The 25,429-nt window shown below is 46.8% G+C and overlaps 1 protein-coding gene across 1 annotated transcript in view; it reads left to right on the forward strand.

Moving 5' to 3' along the window:
• LOC147665124 (C-type lectin domain family 2 member D-like) overlaps positions 1 to 25,207 on the forward strand; it is a 64,993-nt gene extending 39,786 nt beyond the window's left edge. The window contains exons 4-7 of the mRNA XM_086949755.1: positions 1,797 to 1,945; positions 3,306 to 3,409; positions 23,861 to 23,867; positions 24,875 to 25,207. Of these exons, the coding sequence (XP_086805881.1) occupies positions 1,797 to 1,945; positions 3,306 to 3,409; positions 23,861 to 23,867; positions 24,875 to 24,985 (371 nt within the window). The 3' untranslated portion in view covers positions 24,986 to 25,207. The remainder of the gene's footprint in view (positions 1 to 1,796; positions 1,946 to 3,305; positions 3,410 to 23,860; positions 23,868 to 24,874) is intronic.
• Positions 25,208 to 25,429: the final 222 nt, after the last annotated feature.

Raw genomic sequence — 25,429 nt, forward strand, 5'->3', positions numbered from 1 at the left:
ATTGTAGGTCTACAAGGGCGTTAGCCACACACATTTATAGGGTATTCTAATAAGCTAAATCTAAATTCGTTTAAGCTGCTGATAATGAACCACTTTAGGGATGGGTATCCAGAAAATCGGGCACAGTGTTGCATGTGTCTTCCATAGAGGCACCTGGGTCTTTTGAAGTACGCTGATGTTTCACACGATACCCGTTTGCAATGAAAATGCAAATTCTTGCAAGACCTAACAAACAATCTGGTGCCCTATTACAGAAGGTGTCCCGGGGAGCAACGGGCATTTGCGACTGCTTTGCGTGCCCCCAGGGCACTTTGGTATTATAGAAAGGGAAGCAGACACTTGAGTGCCCCCTTATATAATACCGATAGTGCTGGCGAACGTAAAGCGGCAGCTCTATCAACAGATGGTGTTCCCTCATTTGCATAGGGGATTCCTTTGACTCTGCGTCCACACCTTATTAAAGACGCGAGCACAGAGTCAAAGAAGCACTTGGAGTGTGCTCCCTGAGAGCAGCTGCCGAGGGTAAATGGGGTCCCATGGATCCGCCAGACAACCCCTTGCAGGCGGGTGCAGTCACTGACTGCACCCGCCTGCAAGGGGATCGCTAATCCCCTTTTGAAACTGCACTATGAAAACAGGCGCAGCTGCTCCCTGTTTTCACATGAATGGGCTGCCCTGGGGGCAGCCCGAGTTCCCGGCTGCCTTGGGGGCAGCGCGTTCACCATAATGGGGCGCATAGACATTGTTTGCACAAACAATTCCAATACTTAATATAGGAGTAAGTTCTGAATTTAAAACAGGCAAAAACCAACGCTTATCATAGCTGCAGCAGCAAACTGAAGTAAATCATCAGTTGAACGGAAAGTCATGCAGTTTGTGTTAGGAAAAATACAAAACCACAGTAGATGTGCCTATAGGTTGCGTGTCATATGTCCATTTTCTAGTTTTGTTAGAAGTATGGAGGGTTTGTTTCAGCCGTTTTCCTGTGTAGAGCTCTGGCGCCTTTGGGTAATGTTCACACTGAAAGTAACCCTAACCACTTCGCTGCTTCTGTCGGCCAACAGCCGTCACGAGCACTACCTCTGCAGTGCTGCACACGTCCATTGGCCGGCGTGGCCCGCCTCTTAATTAAATCGCCACACCGCGGCGGAATTTGCGCTGTGGTTAACATTATAAATTAATTGAATAAGTTTGTATATTCACACAAATGCTTGTAAATCCCTAAATATCTGTTGTAGCATTTCAAGGGTGATGTGTGGTCTAGTTGCTGAGCTGTTGACATTGGAACCTCGTGACCTGCAATTCCAATCAGGTCTCCAGCTATCAACCATAGCTATTTAAAAGCTATTGCTATTCTTATATGTATTTCATAACAAAAAAATCTTTCTGTCTTGTGGGGAGCTTTTAAGCAATTTGGCTATACTTAAAAGAAATATAGGTCAAGTGAACATATCATTTTATGTTTGATTTCCACAAACATATTTTGGTGAAAAGTGTCAGTTTAGGGTGGAAAACATTATTCATTTGGACCTTTATAAGAGACGGCTTCCTTCCTACTAGTTTAAAAGTGAACATTACTTTTACACTTTTACCCCCTATTATAGCTCGTCTGAAGAGTTGCATCTGCCTGTCCACAGTCCTACCCAGCATGCACTTCTTCAGTGTGCCCCAGGCTCCTCTCTAAAAGGAAATGGTGCACAGAGGAGGGTTTCTTACATCAATGTTTCCACAGTTAGATGATTGAGAACAATGGACGTTTTTTTATGGTCCTGATCTACTTTTGTGTCTCCTCTGAGGACTGGACCCCCCCTGCCCGCGTCGGTGGATGTGGTACGAAGGAAGGTGCTACCTGTTTTCCAACGAGACCAAGTCCTGGGATGCAAGTCACGCGTTCTGCGCTTCGCAAAATGCAAACATGTCTACGATAGCAACTCTACAGGACAAGGTAGGACGACGATGGATGCCGGTGTGTGGCAGTAAGATATGTATGTGTTACCCACAGGGTATATCATGATGTTTTTATCTTTAATAACTCCCCCCTTGGGGAAACCCCATCTCCTGCAGCAATGAACTTATATGGACTTCTTGTCTTTCCATTCCCACCCTGAAAATGGATTTATTCCTGTCCTTGACTGAGTGAATATCCAACTGTTTTCTAGATAGCACTGGTTGGTGGAGAAGTTTTTGAGTACCCACAACCTCTGGGAGTGGATTTACACATGCAGAATTCTAGGATAATATAGTGCAGGAGTGTATCTCTATAGTGTCAATTCTCTTTATCTGAGTTGGAAAAGTGAATTTGCCCTTTACATTGAACTTACACATGCAAATGTTCTTGTGAATCAGCCACCAAAAATGAACCATTAAATAGCACTTACCCAAAAACAGGTGATATTGGCGAACGCTTGTGGTATCATCCCACAAGGCCTGAGTAAACATTGACACACTATCGCTCATGTGGGTGTTTCTGGACATTTCCTGGTAGAAAAGAATTAGGGGCATATTATCAAAAAGGGCGTTAAATTATCGCCGCTTTAGCGGCAGGAAACTGACGCTAAAGCGGCGATAATGGGCTTGCTAATATGCCGTAGAGAATTCCAATAGAAGCCCAGGTTCACACCAGAACATGAGCTTCCATGGGAATTCACAAGGGCATATTATCAAGCCCATTATCGCCGCTTTAGCAGCAGTTTCTTGCTGCTAAAGCGGCGACGATTTTAACGCCCTTCTTGATAATATGCCCCTTAGTGTTTTTGAAGCAGTCTCCCCCTTTTTGCCTCTCTTTACTATGAATCTGTAGTGTTGGTTGTTGACTCCCTGTATCAGACTATCGAAAGAATACTAGCATTTCTTAAAACGTGCAAAAAATAACTATGTTGAAAGAGAAAACATCCAAGATAATAAAAATGAAAATAATTGATCCGTGAACTCTCAAAATGTTACAAAGATTGTTAAAGCTGCAGCAGATGAAAAAACATAAAGGCCCGTATGTGATTAAACATTTCTTGGTTGTGCAGGAGGCAGTACAGGAGGCTGGAGACTGAGTCTCACCGCCTGAAGGTGGAGTCTTCAGACTATAAACACTGCTGAGACCATCTATGGATGCCCTGAAGGAGCATTTACATAGTGGCTTCATGATCATGCAAAGTATCACCCCTCTAGATCTGTGTTGAAAGGAGAGTTTTCTTGTGATTTTAAGACCTGTATCTCCCACCTGTCAAGACTGTTGGCTGTATCAATGCTCTATTCTGCTGCCATTGTGTTGAGTAACCACCGTCATTAACCAGTCTGATCTTCGGTTGCAGGCCATCGTTACCCGTTTAAAAGACTCCAAATATTATTGGGTTGGACTCCGGAAGAAGGACGGGGAATGGAGATGGCCGGACGGCTCTCGTTTAAGGACCGACATGTAAGATTCCTTTGTTGATCTTTCCTGTAAAGCTAACAAGAGCAACCTTTGTAGTCCTCTTCAGGTCACTATTACTCCATGGCCAATGACCTGCATTCAAATAGCCCTACCCCTCTTTAACTGAGTGCCAACATCAGTAGTCCACACTTCCCGGCAAGTTCAGCATTTTACATAGATGCTCATTACGTAGACGTTGGACTAGAATACAGTCCAACTAGGATATAGGTTGGAACCCTCAGTAAGCTTTGGAGTTATTCTTTTTTGAAAATACAAAAGTAGATTGTGGGGTCCTGTGGTGGCTCCCTGGATATTTTGTTTGGTAAACACTGTGTTGTGCTTACATATGCTTGTTTAAGGTTCAAACTAGAACCTTTATGTGTTGTCATGGTGCTCTGTGGTGCCTGTTCTGAACAGAGTCAGTCGGTGCCTCTGTTCTGTGCTGAGAGGAGCGGTGGCTCGTTTTACCCACGAATAAAGGCAGAAAACTATATTAGTGTCCTGTGGTGAAAAGCTAGGTTGGAGGACACAACACTATTTTTGGCGACAAGGTGATTTGTTAGAGGAATTGAGGGCTGCTCAATGGTTTTCCAAGATTGATTTAGCATCCGCATACCATCAAATCTTGTTGGAGGATGAATCACGTCATTACACTGCTTTTAAATTATGGATCCTTCCAATTTTGTAGGATGCTGTTTGGCCTCGCATCCGTGGCTTCAATGTTCCAAAGGGTCATGCAGTCTGTGCTACGAGATGTGAAGGGGGTTGTCATCTTCCAAGATGACATACTTATTTTTGCAAAACATTTAGAGGAGCATGATAAGATTTTAAGTCTGTGCTTGGCATCTTTGAGGAAAAAGGAATTGTTGTAAAGCAAAATAAGTGTGAGTTCTGGAAAAGAGAGATAGAGTTTTTAGGACATCTGGTGTCTTCTGATGGGGTAGGTCCCAGACCTGGTTTGGTGAGAGCTGTTGTTGAGTGTCCTTGCCCCAAAAATAAGGCTGAGTTACGTTCCTTTTTAGGTCTCGCTAGACCTATTGTTACCGAGTTCCTTGCGAAGCGACCTAGATCTGGCCACGAGCGCCGATTACATCTCGTGGACGCGCCCCCTCTGGCCCCGCCCCCCCAGCCGTGCACATCTCTTGCTCCAACTTTGCACAGCCAGTCAGCCTTTCAATCGCGCGCGCACACACACACACACGCACACACCACACACCATACGCACACACCATACACACCTCACACACAGGTGCCAAGCCCCACTTACCGCCTCAGCCACCTCTCCTGACTTCTGCTGCCATCCACTCTGAGGGCGCGGGCTTCTCTCAAAGTCGGAAGTCCCGCCCCACGACTGCCGTGAGCGTGCACATCCCGAGACCGGAAGTTCGGGAGAGTGCACGCTCGCGGCTTTTTTTTAATGTGCAAATGATCCTTTCACGGCCGTGCAGCTTTACTGCTGCGCAGCCAATGCTTGTTTTTTGTGCGTGTGTTTGTCTGTCATTGTTACCTCGTCTTTTCAGCAGCACACGCAGCAGTTTACAGCTCGGGGCAGACAATCTCGCCTTTTATTTATCTTATGGCAAAACGTAACTATTTCCCAGCACATCAAGGTACACTAGTGGGGGGACATACCCACATGCCAATTCAAATTGTCCTCGGCAGGGAAAATGTTCTTCGGAGCAGTGAGAGCAATAACGCCGGGCCTGTGCACCAAATAGCTTTTAATTTGGGGATTAAGCAAATCGGGCTATTACGGAAGCATGGTGGGGGGCGGAGGAGGCAGCGCTTCGGTGCAACGACGTGAGGTAGTGGGTTTAATTTGCTTGTTACGTTTTTTTCGGATGGTTCTGTCCTCGCGCCGCATCCAGCGACTTCAATAGGGTAACGGGAGTGAGCGCGCGCAGGTGTTGGGAACGGCGGCCCGTGCACGCGGCTGTCAGTGTCCCGCTGCAGGCGGCGGCGTGAGGGCAGTTATTTACTTTTGACAGAGAGGGGTGGGCTCTTTCCTCCTGCCCCTCTCCTCCGCCGCGTTCCTTCTGGAACAAACGGTGCCTAATGGAGAGAGAGAGCGAGAGGCTGTTGGAAGCTGCGTGGGAAGCCGAGATCGTAGACGGCAACGCCCACCGCTCCATCACCCCAAGCTTCCATGGCGCAGCTTTCGTAGCCCGAGCTTTTAGCTAACCCCGTGCATAAGAAGAGCTGCTGCCACCATGGGGTCAACTCAAACCAGCTGCTGCCCAGGTGCACCGGGGACTCGCAACTGGACGCCGCCGCCTGCCTCTGGCTGCGCTGGGACCAGGTGGGTACTTGTTCTGTTAGTCTCATCCCTTCAGTCTACATGAAAGGAGGATGCTGGATTCTGCAAGCGGGGGGCTGGGGGTTGTGCTCCCGCCATGCTGTGGTGCAGGGCCCGCGCTGTACTGCACTCCTGGCCGCACCTTGGCTGAAGGCTCGTGTTTGCAAGCCCCTGTTGCCATGGCGGGCGAGGGCGAGTGCGAGTCATCCGCACCTGCAGACGGCACAGGTCAGCCAGGACAATCCGGCACCGTCTGTATCAGGTTACACGTCTGTGTAATGAGTTTATTAATAGGTGACACTGTATTCTACGGAACTGCCCAGATTGTATCCCTCTTTCCCGGGTTCTTGTAGTTTGGCTTCGTTCTCTTTGAGCTCATTCATACTTGTCAAGAAATCATAAGTGGCCCAGGTTTGTCGAGAGAAGGTTTGCTGAAGCAGATATGGTCTTCTCTGTGTCCTCGGTCACATTTATGGCTGTGAAGGTCCCCCCAAGGCTGCGGCGGAGTCTGTCTGGCAGTGCAACCCGTCTCAGTGGCCGACACGTAAATTATTAACGGGGTACAACCTTGTACAGGGCTCCGATGACAGCGCTGTTACTGGCACCGGGTCCTTCGCCGGTAACTGCTTCCAATATTGTATTTATGTTTGCGTAGTGCGGGCCAGGCCTGTGTCTCTTCTTAGCGCGAGGCTGCTGCCACGTGCCCGCTCTTCACCAGCCTCTGTCGGGCACCGGAGTGATACTGACAGGAAGCGATGCTGCCCGGATTAAAACTCCTCTAGAAGCAGGTAACTGGAAAGAAGAGGCCAGCTTGATTGGCCCCAGATCCTGACCTGAAGCAGGTTTAGGCTTCTTCTTATCATTGAATGAGAAGAGCTTTGCAAGAGGAGACCAGTCACTCAGAAAATATGACCTCCCTCACCGCCCGAATCACGGGAGATATTGAGACCCTAACATGAAGCAGAGGGAGGTTTCAAGCCAAGTTTTCAGGATTGTATGTTTTCTTCCATTGAGCGGCTGTACTCCTTTATTCATTCTTCCACGAGGGTTCCAGTTTTGAGTCACATACATACCAACCATTGACTCAGTACAAATCCAACCTGTGTTAGCAAGCTAAGCCAAAAATTCGCCAGTGGAGCCCTTTAAAAAAAAATACAGAACCTAAACCTATATCCCTTTCCTATTTTAACCCCCATATATTTCTTAGGGAGTGCGTGCACACTGGTATGCCCCTACCGTCACAGGGCAAATCCTCATAGGATCATAACAGTTTAAAACATCAGCACAGGTGCACCACACAATAGTTGCAAAAGTTCAATAAACAAATATAAAGTTTGTTTGCTACACAAATTATTGTTCAAGCTTTTTTCTTTTATTCCAATTGTTCTCATTACTTTAAAAACATAGTCACAAACATCAAATTCCAAAGTGATACTGCCAGAGCAACAATTGAATTGTCATTCTTTATGTTGCCCCTGTTCTTTCTGCCGTGATACTTGGCTTTTGGAGGGCTGTGACAGTCAAAATACCGTCTGTCGACACTTGTTCGAGCATATATAGCGTACATTCGAACTGGAATAGGTGGGGTGCCCCGCATAGGGTTGTTGGACTAATGAGATGGCCTTTATGTGAGCCTTGTGGCGAACATAAGTAGGCTTACAGAACTAAGTGTGCGCTCTTGCGGGCATTTCTGAATGACTGCTATTGTGTCACTGATATAAGGATCAAATACACTGAGTAATACTTAACCCCGGGATTGTCTGTTCATGGAATAGTCTTTTGTTAATCGCATTATCTTTCGCAAGTAACGGTGCCCACGTTTTGGAACTATTCAACACTCTTGTCTTCTGTCTCCTCGCTATATTTAGGAGTTGGAGGGCCGCTGCTAGAATACTAGATTCTAAGTACTTCAATTAACCGTGGTCCACATAAGGAATGACAATTGGATTGTTGCCCTGGCAATTATTTTGACTCTACCATTTTTTGTAACTGAATTCATCCAAGTTATTATCGCTCTGAAGAAGCCCTCTAGTAGGACGAAACGCATTGGCTGTATCACGTTGGAATTTGATGTTTGTGACTATGTTTTTAAAGTAATGAGAAAAATTGGAATGAAAGAAAAAACCTGGAACAATCATTTGTGTAGCAAACAAACTTTATATTTGTTCATTGAACTTTTGCAACTATTGTGTGGTGCACCTGTGCAGATGTTTTAAACTGTGTTAGCAAGCTTCTCACCTCTATCTACCTTATTTGAATCCCACCTTGAGTGGTGATTGCTGCAAGCACTCTTTGTCATTTTGGGGCCTCTGCCAAGTTTCTAGTGGTTGTGCCATGCATGTTTGTCCTTCACTGTATAGCTAAATGCACAAAACAAAAACTAGCCATAAGGCACAGCCTACAAATAAGTTTACTTGTGCCTCACTGGAGAACCTGCGGATACTGTGAATGACGAAACCAACAAGCCATTACTCTCACTCTTGAATACCACTTTTTCACTTGTAAGGTATTTCTTTCAATCTTGGTTGTTTGACATTGAGAAGGTAGGGCATTATGCTTCAGGGTGCTTGCCATTGCCAGATGACATGTGGAATACATGTGCATGATACCATGATGTGGCAGTGAAATTGTTTCTACTTTTCATTTCCTGGATCCTCTAGTGCACACATAAAAAGAAAAAAAACACTATTTCCATATTCCTTTCAAACCATATTAGTAATTAGACTAATTCCAGTGGTCCTATTTTCCACAAAGCAGGTTTTCAAAGGCTTTGCTCTGACCCACTTTGCACAAAGCTTCTTACCCCCAACTCATGTAGGGCCTTTAGTGATCTTGCCCCATACTTGGGAAAAGTGAACAGGAATGCTTTGTGGTGTGTGGCTCCTCTTCTCATAATACTCCTTCAGTTGTTTATTCTAAATTTCGGATTGTGATTGGATTGTCCAGGGATGGGTCAATAACATACAAAGTAGGCTGTTTGTTTAAGCAGGTATGTGTTCTTGACACAGTGCTTTTTAATGTATGTGTCACTGATCGTCTTGAGATGCTAGATTTGGAGTAGATTGTTACCACAAACTGGGTTGAGAACACATCCTGGCAACTTATACGAGGATATACGAGGATCCTACTTTCTGTGACCACACCCACGCACAGAGTCCTCATGCATTTGCCTTTTTAGGTCGAGCCAGGAATAAGCATCCGAAGGATGCGTCCAGGCGGAGACTTATAGCTGCCTGACTCGGGGGAATGAGGGACAACAGGGTGTTACGAGCTTGAAAGCCGGATTTGGGTGCGCGAACGCGCACGTTCCGTCCCGCGCCGCGCCGTGCACTTCCCTCCCATACATGCGCGCGCATATACACACAAAGACACTCGCTCGCTCACACACACACGAGCACCCATACAAACAGAGAAGCTACCCCCGCCGTCGCATACACACACTGCATACACACACGCTCCCCCCCTTACCTCACCAGAGACACACACACGAGCGCACATACACGCACGCATACAGAGACACCCCCGCCGTCGCACACATGCACACACACACACGCCCCCCCCCCCTCCCGAATACAGTCCCACTTACCGCCAATCCGGTGTTCTGTAGCCTCCGCGGGGCTCTCCCTCGGGCATGGGAGCCCCGCGTCACCACTGCTACTCGGGCCAGGAACTCCGTGGGCGCTGATTCGCGCACAAGACGGAAGTCCCGCCTCCACGCTAAGTTTCGTTTTCAGGAGTGCGTGTGCACATCTTGTTTACTAATGTGATGCCTGCTGCTTGGCTGGTTCCACTGTACCGCCTGCTGCAGGAATAAGATAATAGATAATGGCCGCCGGGGAGCCAGGACGAGGGGCTCCCTCCTCCTGCTGCTGGTGCTGGGCGTGCTGCTGCTGCACTGCCTGCTGGCTGACACCCTAGGAGAGTGCATCCAGGGTCTGATAAAGGTGGAGGTGGGGGTGCAGTACGGGCAGTGTCGTTGGAGCAAAATGCGATAGAGCGCGAAGTGCTGCAAAGTGCTCACCGGGCATACAGCGCTAAGGGGCACCAGAGAAGGTGAGTGCTCGCTGTGCACTTGTCGAGCCTGCAGGATTGGGGGCTAGTGTTGTAATGGGGCAGTGGAAAAGCACGCCTTGCTGGGGCAGATGCAGTGTTAAAGGTGCACATGCGTTCTTGTAAGTGCAGTGCATTAAGTGCCGTGTGCAAAGGGGTAGCGTGAATGCACACTGTGTGCAGCGTGTGTCTGCCCCATGGGGGTGCAAACAACGGCCAGTGTGATGCCCGAACCTGTTCTGTTTAATATCTCGGGGCAGGCACTATGTGTGAGGAGGCAGCGTGGGTTGTGGTCTAGTGAGAGCGGCACTTCAGCCCTGCACAGGCGGTTTATTGTTATGCTTTCGAAGTCAGCAGGGGCGTGCAGGAGACCGAGAGTTGCTGTGGGACAATGGCAGAGCAGAGCTGTGGGTGGGCACTACTTATAAATCCATGTATCTGTGGGCCAGTGGAAAAGCACGCCTTGCTGGGGCAGATGCAGTGTTAAAGGTGCACATGCGTTCTTGTTAGTGCAGTGCATTAAGTGCCGGGTGCAAAGGGGTAGCGTGAATGCACACTGTGTGCAGCGTGTGTCTGCCCCATGGGGGTGCAAACAACGGCCAGTGTGATGCCCGAACCTGTTCTGTTTAATATCTCGGGGCAGGCACTATGTGTGAGGAGGCAGCGTGGGTTGTGGTCTAGTGAGAGCGGCACTTCAGCCCTGCACAATCGGTTTATTGTTATGCTTTCGAAGTCAGCAGTGGCGTGCAGGAGACCGAGTGTTGCTGTGGGACAATGGCAGAGCAGAGCTGTGGGTGGGCACTAATTATAAATCCATGTATCTGATGCAACAGAAAAATGCACCAAATCCATTCTCTGAAATTGTTATTTTGACGTAGAAGCCTGCTTTTGTCGAGTTCGTTCTGTGATTCATGTGTTTGCTTTACTTGTTTCCACTAGAATGCTTCTTCAATGCGTTTTTTTTGCATCTCTGGGTAAAGTGGAAACCCCGTCATTTAGCTATTCACATGCGTATAGCACTCCGTGCTGCAAGTGACGGGTTACACACCAGTTTTTTATCGCCTCCATCCTTCCCCCATTGTGCGTGGACGTCAGCTGCGAAACGTTGTTGTATGTAAGCCGAGGCAGCAAGGTCGTAATTAACAGGGCGAGTACTACAGTTTTCACTGTCACTCCAGATGTGCTACTGGGAGAAAGAATGACAGTTCATCTGAGTAATGTTTCCAGGGGAATTTGCACCCCCCCAAGGTTTATGTGGCCCACAAGCTTTCGTTTCGGAGATGTCTATCAGATACGATCTAAACACCAGAAAATGATGTAATTCATTAAAAAAGTTGTTATTGATCAGCTACTAATTTAATGGAATGTCTAGTCACAGAAATGAATCACCTGTACCCGGAGGGGTGCACATAGGCTCAGACAGAAGCCGCCGCTCACAGGGCCTGACAGAGACACAGTGCAATAGGTCTCACTTTTGCGAAAGTTTAAGCTATTAGTATTGTAAATGACAATGCCTTTTATTTATGTTTTAACCCCTTCACTGCGGCGGCTATTCCGCCGTAGTGCTAAGGGGGCGGGGCGGCCGCGCGGCGGCCGCATGCTGTGCACGGAACCGCTCCGTCACCACCGTCGGTTGCGCTGTGCTTATGACGGAGCGGTTCCGTCATGGCCCGCCCCGCTCAATGGAACGCTCAGCGCAAGCGCGGAATTCGCGCTGCGCAGGCACTCCGAGCGGGCCATGACGGAACCGCTCCGTCATCAGCACAGCGCCACCGCAGCTGATGACGGAGCGGTTCCGTCATCAGCAGGCAATGGGTTAAAAGCAAAAACATAAATAAAAGGCATTGCCATTTACAATGCCAATAGCTCTAACTTTAATAATGCGAGACCTATTGCATTGCAAATGCTTGTTGGGATTGTGTGAGTTTTACTCACGTTTCATTCCTGACTATGCCAGCAAGAGGAAAGTACTTTCCAATATGCTGAGGACAAATATCTCATTTATATGGGATCCTAACTGTCAGGAGACTTTTGAGTTGGTTAAATCTGAAATGGTTAATACCAAAACACTCAGAGCATATGATCCGGCAATTCCTTGTACTATCACCGTTGACGCTAGTAATTATGGTCTAGGGGCAGTGCTTACACAATCCACAGGTGTGAATGAGGCTTCTATTAGCTATGCGAATAAAAAGGTTGTGCCAGGGCTTGAAGATTTAAATGTTTCTGCTTTGGAATAATTCCAATAAAATCACATTAGTTAGTGCAGAGCGTATTTATTGGCACATCAAGTGAACAGCCAACACGTATTTCACCCCTAATCGGCCAGCAGGCCTGGGGCTTCTTCAGGGCAATATTGATATAATTATATAATTCCGGCTTGTAGTGTGGTCGACTTGCTATCCGATTCGACACAGGAGAAACCAGGCATTGCGCCGTGACTATTAGATTAATCGTTTATCTTTATGACCACACTACAAGCCAAAATTATATAATTATATCCATATTGCCCTGAAGAAGCCCCAGGCTGCTGGGATAATTATATCAATGTGATTTTATTGGAATTATTCCAAAGAAGAAACATTTAAATCTTCAAGCCCCAGCACAACCTTTTTATTCTCTACCTAAACAAGGGGGTAAGGGGTTTCCCCCTGCTGAGGGCTGAAGCGCTAACAGATTGGAAGCTCATTAAACTGGCTAGTAAGGGCTTGTGATCTTGTTACCCCTTCAACCTGGGCTACTATTAGCTATGCCTCTAGAGTTCTGAGAGATCCTGAGTTGAACTATTCTGTGATAGAAAAGGAGCTTTTGGCATGTTATTGGGCATGTGAAAAATTCAGAACCTACATTTGGGGCAGGAAGTTTGTCATACAAACTGATCATAAACCTCTGCTATACATCTTGGGGGGAGAACGTCTCCAGTATGCCACGCCTCGCATTGCACGGTTAAACACCAAACTCCTGCAGTACGATTTTACTGTTAAGCACATTCCTGGAAAGCAGAATGTAAGGGCTGACATGTTGTCAAGACTACCCTTAAGTGAGGATGATACTGTGGATGTTGAGGAAGACCGGGAAGATTGTTTTATTGCAGCTGTGGATGCTGTTGAAAGCAAAGCTTGCAGTGAGATTGAATGGAAGGAAGCGTTGAGTCAAGATTCCAGTCTTGCTGTAGTCAAAGAATACATTGTGAAAGGTTGACCCAGGGAGAGAAGTGTGTCCCTGGCTATCCAGTCTTTTTGGAAAGTGGCAGAAGAGTTGTCCATTGAAGACGGAGTAGTCATGAGAGATGGTAGATGTGTGCCTCCTCTGAACGTCCGTACTAAATTGGTTGACTGTGCACATGATGGCCATCTGGGGGCAACCATGACTAAAAGGCGGGTCAGGCTGCATTATTGGTGGCCCTCAATGGAAAAGGATATAGAGGCGAGGGTCAAGGAATATGTAGTTTGTAGTGGCGCAGAAAAGGGGTTGAAAGTTGTTACTCCTCCCCTTCAGCCCATTCCCTTCCCCACGAAGCCATGGCTTAAAGTGGGCATTGACATGGTTGGCCCTTTCAATTTTCTACCACACAACTTACGGTTTGCATTTGTCCTTATGGATTTCCATAGCAAGTGGCCTGAAGTCAAGTTCTGCTCCTCTCCCACAGCTGGTAATGCTATCCTGTTTCTATAAGAGATTTTCATGCGGGAGGGGTTCCCGGAGGCCCTTGTCTCGGACAATGGGGTGCAGTTTGTCAATCAGGAAATGAGTGTGTTCTTGAGTGAATCTGGTGTGTAGCATCTTAGGAGCTCTGTTGGACACCCTCAAACCAATGGTTTGGTAGAGAGGATGAACAGAGTGGTGGTAGAATGCATCAAGTGGGCAAAGAGTCATTGTTATGACGTTGAGGGTGCGGTTCGATCTATGCTCTGGTTTTACCGCACTACGCCACATTCCCTAACCAAGGTGGCGCCTTTCATATCCCTCAAAGGTAGAGTACCCACTTCTGCACATTAACCTGCTTGGCTGCTAAGAACTGCTTGTGATAAAGTATCATGTTGGGTTGACAATGATGCGTTGGAAACTCGAGTTAAAACTGCACAAAAGAAGATGTATGATAGGTACAATCAAAAGAAGTCTGTTAAAACAGCCAACATCTCTCCTGGGGATTTGGTTCACATCAAGAGCTCCAACTTTGTTAAAAAAGTTGGCAGGTCCTTTGGTGAACCAGTCTGTGTAGAAAAGGTTTGTAGGGGTGCTGTCATGGTTCGTGGCGGACATTGGTGGAACCTAGATAAAGTTGTGAAAGTTCATACAGCAAGTGATAATGGTAATGGCACTAGAAATGTTGAGCTTGCAGGGAATACTCCTAAGGGTCCAGCTGTTGTATCTTCTGGCACTGTTGCTAAAACCAATGTCACTTGCCAGGTACCTAAGAAGTCTATTCGTGCTAGAAGTCTTCCTTGGAAATTACGCTGAATTTGCAGTACCGCCATTTTGCACATTGTGCTGATTGTTATGTATTTGATCTTGTTCACTTAAGTTTCTTTTCCATTTGTTATATTTGTAGTTTCTTATTCTTGTTTTATTTATGTACATTTCTGTACTTAACCTTGTTTTCATTTTTGTAAAAAAAAAAGAGATATGTTGTGCTTACATATGCTTGTTTAAGGTTCCAATTAGAACCTTTATGTGTTGTCATGGTGCTCTGTTCTGTTCTGAAGAGTCAGTTGGTGCCTCTCTTCTGTGCTGAGAGGAGCAGTGGCTCGTTTTACCCACGAATAAAGACAGAAAACTATATTACCGTGTCCTGTGGTGAAAAGCTAGGTTGGAGGACACAACACACTGTATCCCCACAATTGCAGCAAAAGATATTGCTTCTTCACATTGTCCAGAGAGGCTGATTCCGGATCAGGTGTGGGAAGTGTCACAGTACCATTGGTGGTTTGTGCTGTTAGTGGTGCATACAAGTACTGTTGGAAATTGGTGGCCAAATAAAAGCAGGCGGTTCGATGGCCATGCCTTACTGCAGTCCAGTTAGTAAATGCAGGCACTGCTGTCTTCTCAAGAGTGCCAGGAGCGGAACAACAAAACGTTGACCGAGCTTATAAACAAACGACTGGTCGAGGCAAGATTAGGTTGCCAATACTGTGTAATAGCTGGCAATAGTTATAATGTCTCCTCACAGTATTGCCCCTGATGTGCATGAATGACATGTCCCTGCTGCAGCATCTCTCTCCTGCACACAACAATGTAAATAAACAGCTGACCCCTTCACAGGTATGTCTCCACTGCCCTCCTATGGATGTGCAAAGGCTTAGGGTGGACACTTCATTGCAATAGACCCATAAACAAAACTATGAATATAGACAGAGTAGATTTATTACATTGACAGACCTTCTTAGTTCTAGCATTAGTCAAGACTTTTTCATTTTACTAAAATAAGATATATATATTTTATATATCTATATCTATATATTTGCAGACCAAAAAGAGAGAAGTGGAGGATACTACATTTAACCCCCAATGGCTTCTATTCTAATGGAAATACAAGCCTTTGACCAAACTGTCATCAATGAGGTAGAAAAGATCGATAGCCCTCATCACAGAATTTTTCAGAAGATGTCCAGAGAAACAAAAATAGCCCTAGACGAATTTAAAAAAGTCATGGTTGTGGTAATAAAACTAGTGGAAAAGGTCGTGCTATTGTCCACCAGTCAACCGAGGATTACAGAAAACAATGCTTGCACCTCCTGAATGTCAGAAAGAATTACCGTATGATTGAGTCAACCTGACGGGGGCTTTAATTGCCTAAATAGACAAAATGGTCGAAGAAGCAGAGGTGGGACAGCGTATATCGAAACGGGTGGTTGATTTCCTCAACCCCAGAGATCCTGTAATCCTGTACTTCTACACCCTTCTCAAAATACATAAGAACAAGGCTCCTCCCCTGCGATACCCTATGGTGTATGAATTGGTTCCGTTTTGAAACCTCTGTCATGGTTTTGTGATCGTTTCCTCCATGCTATGGTCCAGAAAATACTAATTTACTTAAAAGATACCAAACATCTGTAATTAAAGAACTCCTGTTCTGCAAACAGTGGAATTTTGAAACCCCAAAACATTTTGTGCTCAAACGTGTCAGGTTAGCCTTGACCAAATATGTTTTTTTATTGAAGTGACCTTGTATCTGCAAATACATGATACATCGATGGACAGTTAGTTTTCCCCAAGTATACCCTTCCTTTATGTACATTGCTGTAGGACGATGTTTTTTGGTCTCGCCGGGCATTTGCAGTGCGCATGCGCTGTCTCGCCATGCGAGGGCTTTTGGAATCGATACGATTTCAGACGACTGCTTTAAGCTACGCCCTTCTTTTCCATTGGCTCAAGCCCTTGTTTATGTTAAATGAGGGCGCGTGATTGGCAAGCAGTGTTTTGGTTGCCGCCTTGTCCATTTTTAGAACTGCCCATTTCGACTGGCCGATGCCATTGTTCCCGTGACATGGGAGCTGCCCTCCTTACAGCACGTGCGCCGCACATTAAAACACATTGTCGCCCTGTCCTTTTCAAACTAGCTCAGGTCAGTATGTCTCATCTTTGTTCCCGTGACGTGGGAGCTGCATTCCTTACAGTGCTCGCGCGTGCCATACATTAAAGCACATTGTCGCCCTTTCCTTTTCAAACTAGCTCAGGCTGTAGCACTATGCCTATGATAGTCATACTCCAGGACGAGCACTATACCCGCTTCAGGTTCCAGTTTACCAGTATGTCTATGTACACTCAGTCATACTCCAGTGTGTGCGCTATGCTCGCGCCAGGATCCCGTGAAGCACTGTGCCTATGTCAGTCAGATTCCAGTATGAGCACTATGCCCGCGTCCGGCTCCAGCGCGAGCACAGTGCCCATGCCCGACTCCAGGAGCCCCTGGTGATACTTCCTGCTGCAGGCCTCTTGCTGCTGCTGTCCCTTTAAATCCCCAGCAGGTTTCTTGCTGCTGATGTCACTGGCTCTCTCGGGCTGCAGGAGGGTTCCTGCGCCCCGCACACACGCAGCTATCTGTGATGGTTGAGGAGGGAGGCAGCAGCGGCGGACACTGAGGGAGCAGGGCACCGAGCAGGGGTGGCCGCTGCGGCAGGGACCGTTCTCCTAAAGGAAAGGAACCGCCTGCAGCCCACTAGCCAAATCTGCCCTTCCTGCTGGCTTCTCGCGCTCTCTCTGCCCTTGTTTCCCCCGCCTCTCTCACTCCCCTTCTGAGTCCCCTGTATGTGTATCTCTCTCCCCTCTACCCTTGCTTCCTTCACCCCTCTCTATCTCGTTCCACTTCTGACCCCATGTGCACATCTCCCTTCTGCTGCCCTGGTTTCCATCTCACCCTCTATTGCGCTCCACTTCTGACCCTGTGTGTGTGTGTACGTCTCCCTCCCCTAGGTTCCATCTCCCCTCCCTCGACGCCTGACCCTCGTGTGTCACTCTCTTCCTCTGCCTTGTTTCCGTCTACCCTCGCTCGACGCCTGACACCCCGTGTGTCACACTCCCCCTCTGCCTTGTTTCCGTCTCCCCCACTCTCTTCCTTCACTTCGTCATTCTCCTTGAGAAAAGTACAATCTTTCAATTCACTCCTAACATTCTGCAACAATCATTGAAAATGCAATAGGTCTCGCCTTTTATTAAGTTAAAGCCATTTGCTTTGCTATACAATACCATTAGCAAAGCACATGGCTTTAACTTAATCAAAGGCGAGACCTGTTGCATTTTCAATGCTTGTTTTATGTAGTGTACCAAAAGAGGGACATTATGTAGAAAGTCTAGACGCCCCGTATTGTCTCACAAGGCTTAAATTAATAATACAAATGTTCTCTTTTGTGGTAGTGTGGACAAGCAGTTTAGGCTTATCAGAGAGTAGTATTAATCATTTGTTGAACACACAGTCAATAAACGAGACACACATTCGAGAATAAGCTCAAGACCAATCTAGAAAATAGCAAACATATACATATTTAATATATTTTTTAGCACAAAGATCTTCAGGTAAGTACTTTCTAATTATCAATTTTTACAGGTAAGTAAAAGTGTCCCACAAATCCATTTTTACACAGTAATGTTTTCCTACGAAAAAAGAAAGATATACTAAATACAGCTATTTGCAATCGTATTTCGGGGGTCCCCTTTGATCTTAAGGTGCTACGGGTACAAGGCCACAAGAGTTGCCAGCAGTTTGGGTTTAGCTCCCCTGAGTGTCGGTGTTGAGGTGCTGGACGAGTTGGTAGCCTTGCACACTACACCTTAGGCAAAAAAGGGGGCTACCTAGAAACCGGCTGCAGAGGGGGACTTTGGGACTAGTCCAGGAGCTCCCACTAGTGGGCTCAGTTTGTGAAGGTCTTGGGAGCAGGGGGGCTGGGAAGTTCGGGTGCTGAGAGTTTTAGTCGGCTGTTCCAGCGCATAGTACACGCTTATGGTTCCTCGGTTGGACCTGCAGAGGGGAAAAAACAAGACCGCTGGGCCACGCTCAGTGCTGGCCTGTGTGAAGCTGATCTACCTTGTCGACTGGTTGGTCTTTGCGGAGTTGGAGTACGGATTAAACTTCAAAGAAGCTTTGCTTGCTGCATGGGATCTGGTACCGGGGTTTGGTGCATGGTGGCTCCTGGTGGGGAGACGGATCTGACAACTGGGAGCACTTTGACCTCCTCTTGCGCCGGTGGACCCAGTGGTCAGCATTTTGGTGAACCAGATGTTGCGGTCAATTCCTGCTGCCTGCAGGGAAGGGGCTCCTCCACTTTAAGGGAGATGCTGACAGCTTGATGACGTGCTGGTAGGCCTCTGAGGCTTTTGGAGGATGCACAGCTGCAGGACATGGCTGGTTGTAATGATTGTGGGGACAGGAGAAGGCAGGGTTTGACGCCAAAGTCCACCGGTAGTCCGCAGTTCTTGCTTCTTCAGATTTTCTTTGTCCTTTTTCTTCTGTCAGGTGAATCTGAGTTTGTGGTGTCAGGGGGCTACCTAAACACTGAATTTAGGGGAATTAAACAGAGTGAAGGGTAGTGGCCAATGGGCTATGTAACCGTTAATGTTAATGTTACTGTTAAGGGGAATTTATTGAGCGCACTGTCACCATGAGTTTCCTGGCGCTGATTGGACGCTGAAGCTGTGCAGGAGGGACTTAGCGGGGGTGTGAAAAGAGCAACGTTTTTAAAGATTTCCTAAATGATAAGAGAGAACACGAGGTCTTAAGTGAAAGTGGAAGAGAATTCCACAGCTTGGGAGCCAAGTGAGTGAAGCTGCGGCCGCCTAGTTTAGTGAGTTTGAAACGGGGGATAGCCAGAAGCTGAAGGTGGGTGGACCTCAGAGTACGGGGGGGACAGTAGGGGATAATCAGGGACTTCAAGAAAGTGGGGGAGGGGCCAGTCAAGGCTTTGAAGACCAGGCAACAAACCTTGAAGGCTATTCTTTCACTGACAGGTAGCCAATGTAATTGATGTAATAAAGGTTTGGCCGACTGCCATCTTGGAATTTTGAATGCTAGTCTGGCAGCCTGGTTTTGAACAATCTGTAGCCTGGACAGCAGGGATTTAGGAAGGCCATGATACAGGGAATTAGAGAAGTCCAAACGGGACATCCCCAATGCTATTAGGACTTGTAACAAAGCTTCAGGAGTCAAGAGGTGGGCGACCTTCCGTATCCTGTGTAGCTGGAACATACAGGAAGATGTTACGGCGCTCACCTGGGCCTTGAGAGTGAGCTCAGAGTCAATAATGACCCTGAGGCTCTTTACACAGCCAGCGGGAGGAGGTGGAGGACCAAGCTCAGGTGGCCAATACTGGGGGCCCCAATGGGAGGCGCTCCTCCCAGGAAGGAGAAGCTCAGTTTTCCCAGGGTTGAGCTTTAATTGATTTTGATTCATCCAGTGCTGGATGTGTGTCATGACCGCCTGAAAGTTGGTGACGGCGTCAGGGGAAGTGAGGGGGAAAATAATTTGTAAGTCGTCAGCGTAGTTGAACACGGTGACGTCCCACCTACCCAGGGAGTGAATAAGAGGTTGGAGATACAAATTAAAAAGGAGGGGGGACAAAGAAGATCCCTCGGGGACACCACAGGGCGAAGGAGCGCTGGTGGCGCGAAAAGGACCCAAGCTAACTGCTTGAGATCTTCCCTCTAGAAAAGACTTGACCCAGGACAAGGCAGGCCCACGGACTCCGGCTGATTAGACACGGTGGAGTAGGATGTTATGATCCACCGTGTCGAATGCCGCCGACAGATCCAGTAGGACCAGTGCCTGGGGAAGTCCTCTGTCGGCGTTGCATCTGAGATTGTCCAACACGGCAAGAATCACAGCCTCGGTAGAATGGGCTGGTCTAAAGCCGGCCTGGTTAATTTCCAGGAAGTTGGACTCCTCGATGAATTGCGAGAGGCAAGTAGTAACGTGTGCCTCCAAGATTTTAGACAGGTAAGGCAAGAGGGAGATGGGCCGGTAATTGGCAAGGACCGCTGGTCCGTGCCAGGTTTCTTTAACAAAGGCACCAGTACAGCCTCCTTGAACGACCTGGGGACTGTGCCAGAGCTGAGGGAGGTGTTGAGTAAGGGTAAAATGCAGTGCGGTAAAGTGTGACAGATGTCGCGAAGCACTGAAGGAGGGCAGCAATCCTTGGGGGAGCCGGATTTCACTCGCGTAGCCAACTTGGCTAGGGAGTCTGAGTTAAGTGTAGGGAAACACGTCAGGATAGAGGTGTTAATAGGGGGGGCTGCAACTGTAGCTCAAAGAGGAGAATGGGGATGGAGTTTTTAATTGCCAAGATCTTATTAATAAAGAAGGTGTTTAGGGCATTACATGACTCTGCGGAGGGGGTCAGATTCGGGAGTGTCCTGGCGTCCGATGTTAATTCGCCGAGGACCTTGAATATCTCTTTGGATTTATTAGGAGCTGTTAGTATTCTCTCGGAGACAAAAGCAGACTTAGTTGTAGTGATAGCTTTTTTATATTCTTTACGTGCGAGCACGTACGCCTCCCTGTCAGTACTGAGATAATTACGCCTCCACCTACGCTCCAATTGGCGCAGCTCGAGGTGTTGTAATTTCAAAGCTGAGTTGAACCATTTGTGGGATTTGCTATGGCGTGAGCAAGGGAAATGGGACAGGGTGGCGAATTGGTCACTAGCCGCCGTGAGCCAGTGAGTGATATTGGCGTCCAATGCTTTGACGCCTGGGGTGTTACTGTAACCGTCAGCTCACTACAGCCCCTATATGACCACTTCTTGTGGGGAGTGGGCATAACCCTGTCCCAGAGTTCCTAATTTTCCCAAAATCAAAATGGTGGAACCCTTCTTGTGTGGAGCACATCAGGCAGCCCACCTTAACGTTGTGATTGGACTGGTAGTGCACCACGCCTCCTTTCATAGCTAATTTCCTGCCTGTCCTGGTGCCAAATGGGCCTCGTGGTATATCCTATGTTTGGGGAAAGCTGGGGTCGCATATCAAATGCAGCAGGCGGGACTTTAAAGCTCCTAACCTTGATATGCTAAATCACTAGCCATCCTGCTGTGTGATGTGTGAAAGCCTTCCTATGGAGCAGGTGCTGTTTCTGGCCTCAGAGTGTGGGCTCTCACCACCATGGCGTCAGAAACAGGTGTCCCTTCCTGCATAAAAACAATCCTGCATGCAACGGAGGCGCCCTTGCACCACAGTGCAAGGGTGTCTGCGTTGGGACTAGGCTGCCAAAACTGCCCCAGCGCAGAGGAAAAAGCAGGAATGTGATATATTGCCTTAAATACAGATTACTGCCCTTTCCCTGTCGCACAGTGCAGTACAGAAGTGACTTGCTGCACTGCAAGACTTTTTCGTAACTAGGCCCCTAAAGTGATCTTCACTGTTTGTACAACATATCAATAGATGTAACGAATACCTGAAATTCACCCACAGAAGGAGTAATAATGAAGTAACTTTCATGGGTGCGTGACTTTTTGCAGAGGGTGTCTTAGGCCCTGAGACACATCACAAATCGAAGGACAAATTTTTTTTTTTAATTTGACAGTTTCTACCCACATCCATTGTGGGAAAATCTTCCACACGAATAATGCCTTAGACCACAGAGAAATTGCAATAACTTGATAGACATCAAAAATCAGGGAGAGGCTTTCAGTGACAAATTAAGAGCAAAGGACTACCACAGATGACAATTCAGAAACAAAACAAGAGGGCAAGGAATAACAACAGAGAGGCCTTTCAAGAAGATCAAAATGAGCATACCAAGGATGAACTGATCTGTGTGACAACCTATAATGTACTCTCCAAACAAGTGATGATCAATAATAGAAAATAGAGATTGTGGAGACATGGAGAGGGAACCTCGCCTGTATGAAACCTATGTTCTAAAACAGAAGATGGAGGAGCCTTAAGGATACACTTGTTCACATGCGGGAAACAAAATGCACAAATCAGACCCAGAATTTGACATTATGGGGTCTACCAAAAGTCACAGGACACTCTCCGTGTGGGAAGTGTAGTTTTTGTCATTTGAAAAGACCTACCAAAATATTAGACCTGGGACTCCAAAAGAAGTGGATTTTGAAAGAACCCACAAATTATAATTCTTCAGGAGTAGTGGATATAGTTATTTACTTCTGGAACATGAAATACGTGGGCATGACCATGAGGAAGGTGAGGACAAGAATAAGAGATCACAGGAGCAGTTTGAGATGGAAGAAAGACTCCACAAAAATGTCTAATCTTTCCCGACAGTAGGACATACAGAGCATGACCTAAAATGGCCGTCATTGAACAGGCAGAGATCCGGGTGAGCGCCGCAAAATTGATGAAAGCTTTATTTGAAGAGCAACAAAGGTGGATCCATAGTTTGTCTACCCATAAGTCTCGTTTCTCTGATACATACCACGGACTAACTTTAACACGACAAGATCGGGGAGACATCACAATTTGAAGATGAAGATATGGTATTTGTAAAGAGCGAACTACTCACCCTTTTGGGTCTCAAGGTACTCACCCTTACGGGTCTCAAGGCGCTGGGGGCCATCATTGAACTTAAGTGAGCTATTGATCAGTGTCACATGGTGCTGAGCTGAGCTGCTGTTGGCGATCGATACGTGAACCCTGTACTCCGAAGTCAGCTGCCCTGGCCGCTGCACCACACCTCTCCACTCCATTTGGGAACAGGGTCATTTATAACTCGCTTAGGATCCTTACCTCGCCGCCCTAAATACACCAGTGAGCACTTCAGATCACCTCACAATATGCCCAATTTCTTTTTGCTAAGCTGATGTGCTTTTTATATGCACAGACGCGGCTAGGTATTGCGGTTATTTTGGCTTAGAACCCACAGAACTGGTGTATTACACCTGGTAACATACAAAAAGGACTTTGAATATTAACACATTAGCTGGATTTGATACGCAACTGAAACCTAGCTGTTAACGTTGTTGTGAATATTATACTAGCAAGAAAATTACTATGTCTATATGGCAATCGAAGGCTACCGGTGACGTGCATTCGTGAGAGTTGATGACTCGACACAAGGTAAACGTTTTTTGCACAAAAAGAAACGTTTTTTAAAAATCATCTAATAGCCATATACATCGTAAAACAAAGTCACACACTTAACGCCAGAATGCTGATACGACAAAATACGTGAGACATACGAAGCATGCACCAGCGCCATGTTATTCGAAATACTGTACTGTAAGGGACTTAAAGGCACTGAGTCCACCAGTAGCACCCTTTGTACATATGTATTTAAACGTCGCAGACACAGGCATTGTTTTTGAGACCAAAACTGTTACAGTTATATTAACATTTCCTTATAGTTTAAGAACGTATATTAATATTGATCCACTAGCCAGTAGCTGTCTGGGCTTGATGCATATTGTGTACTTTTGTCTGATGTGTTAGTGTGGCATGTTCATTTCTGCACAAAGCATTGTCTTGCATTGATACGCAGAGTGTGCATTGTGGTTGCAGTGATTGACACGTGGAATTATTTAAAAAAAAATTGTCTTAACAGCTGTCTTTAGCACAGGTTCTGACCCGGGAATTAAAGGGCAGTCCGGAGATATTGTATGAGTGAATATGAGTGAATGCCACTGATTTATGCGAATGAGGTTCCATAGATTATACTACAGATTACAGGTACAACTTGGTCCTGAAGAAAGCCCAGTTGGCAGTGATGTAGCCGGCTGAAACATATAGACTGGTCATCATAAGCTGCAGGAGAGCCAGAAGCCTCCAAAGGCATCTGACTGTGTTTTTAAATTTACCAGGGAACCCCTAACATAATAAAATGTCTTATTCACCAGCGTACCCTCCAGGTAATTTTATCTGTTTAACATCCCGACACGAGAAGAAAAGATCTAAGTGCTCCCTCTATAATAAAGATTGAACTAGCACGGGTGGATTCATTACCCGGGCAAGGACTCGATGATGAAGCACGCCGCCAAGAGCTCTTTGTGGGTGAGAGGCCTTTTACAAAGACCATAGGTCTTTTTTGAGAGGATAGAGGAACTCTCATATCAATGGGCTGTCTCTCTTGGCGGGGCAGGCCCATGACTTAAGAAGCTTCTCCCTCCATCGGCTTCGAACACTTTAGATGGGACTGAACTGGCACTTCTCGGAAGTAAGCAAATCATGACCAGTAATGTAATCATTCTCCCATTTGTTTGCACGTGGGATGATCAGGAATATGCAAATACTACAAACCTTTAAATGGTACCCCCACATAAAAATATATGAGTGTAGAAAGCGTGCATTGTTATACAGCGCTTGTTTAAAGCAGCAATGTCCTATCTAATTCTTTGAGGGGGCGAGTGTCTGAACACATGGCTGGATGAAGGTATGAGAAAGAAAGATGAAGGACTGAGTGTACGAGTGCCTGGAGGGATTAAAGGGTGAATGTCTGAGCACATGCTTGGGTGAAGGGGGGTATGTCTGAGTGCATGAAAGGATAAAGCGGTGAATGAATGGGCACATGGATGTATGGCTGGATGGATGGAAGAGTGAGTGAGTGAGTGAGCGAGCAGCATTGGCAGAAGGAGGGAGTTTCCCTTAATCGAGACCTAAAATCCATTGTTCTTCAATGAGCGACTGATGGTTCAGAACCAATCCTGATGTTGTGTTTCTGTTCTTTCCTTAATATCCAGTTAAAGAACAGCGGCCCCGGCCTGGACTGCGCCTACTTGAACGCTGATAGGCTCGGCGCGCTGGACTGCGCAACTTCAAGGCACTGGATCTGCACAAAGGATGGACACTGACCTACAGCCAACAACACATGCACATCTATCAGATCCGCCCCATTGTATGCACTTTCACAGCACAGTGGGAATCCCTTCTGAGGAACAAAGACTGGATCCTTTGGCTGCTCTCGAAGTGGATCTATGCCAGTGACGTCATCTAAGTTATATTTTTGTGCTTAGTATTTATCTTATTTGTATTTGTTTATTTTATATTTGTTTTTAACCCTTTCCTAAAATGTGAATATACACACTGTATAGGCTGAAAATCCTTCACTGCCTCGTGTGTAGGGATATTTGTAGAGTGCAAACATTGCTGAAAAGAAATGAAGCAGGGTCCAGGCCTGGGAGGAGCCAGTGAGTGCAAGTTGAGGTGCAGGCGGGGAGAAGTGCTGCAGGCGGGGCACACAGAAAAAAAGGGAAGACACATAGACCAGTGACAGGTCATTAGAAACTGTCCGCCAC

This window comes from Lissotriton vulgaris, unplaced genomic scaffold, assembly GCF_964263255.1.
Source record: "Lissotriton vulgaris unplaced genomic scaffold, aLisVul1.2 SCAFFOLD_668, whole genome shotgun sequence".
NCBI lineage: Eukaryota > Metazoa > Chordata > Amphibia > Caudata > Salamandridae > Lissotriton > Lissotriton vulgaris.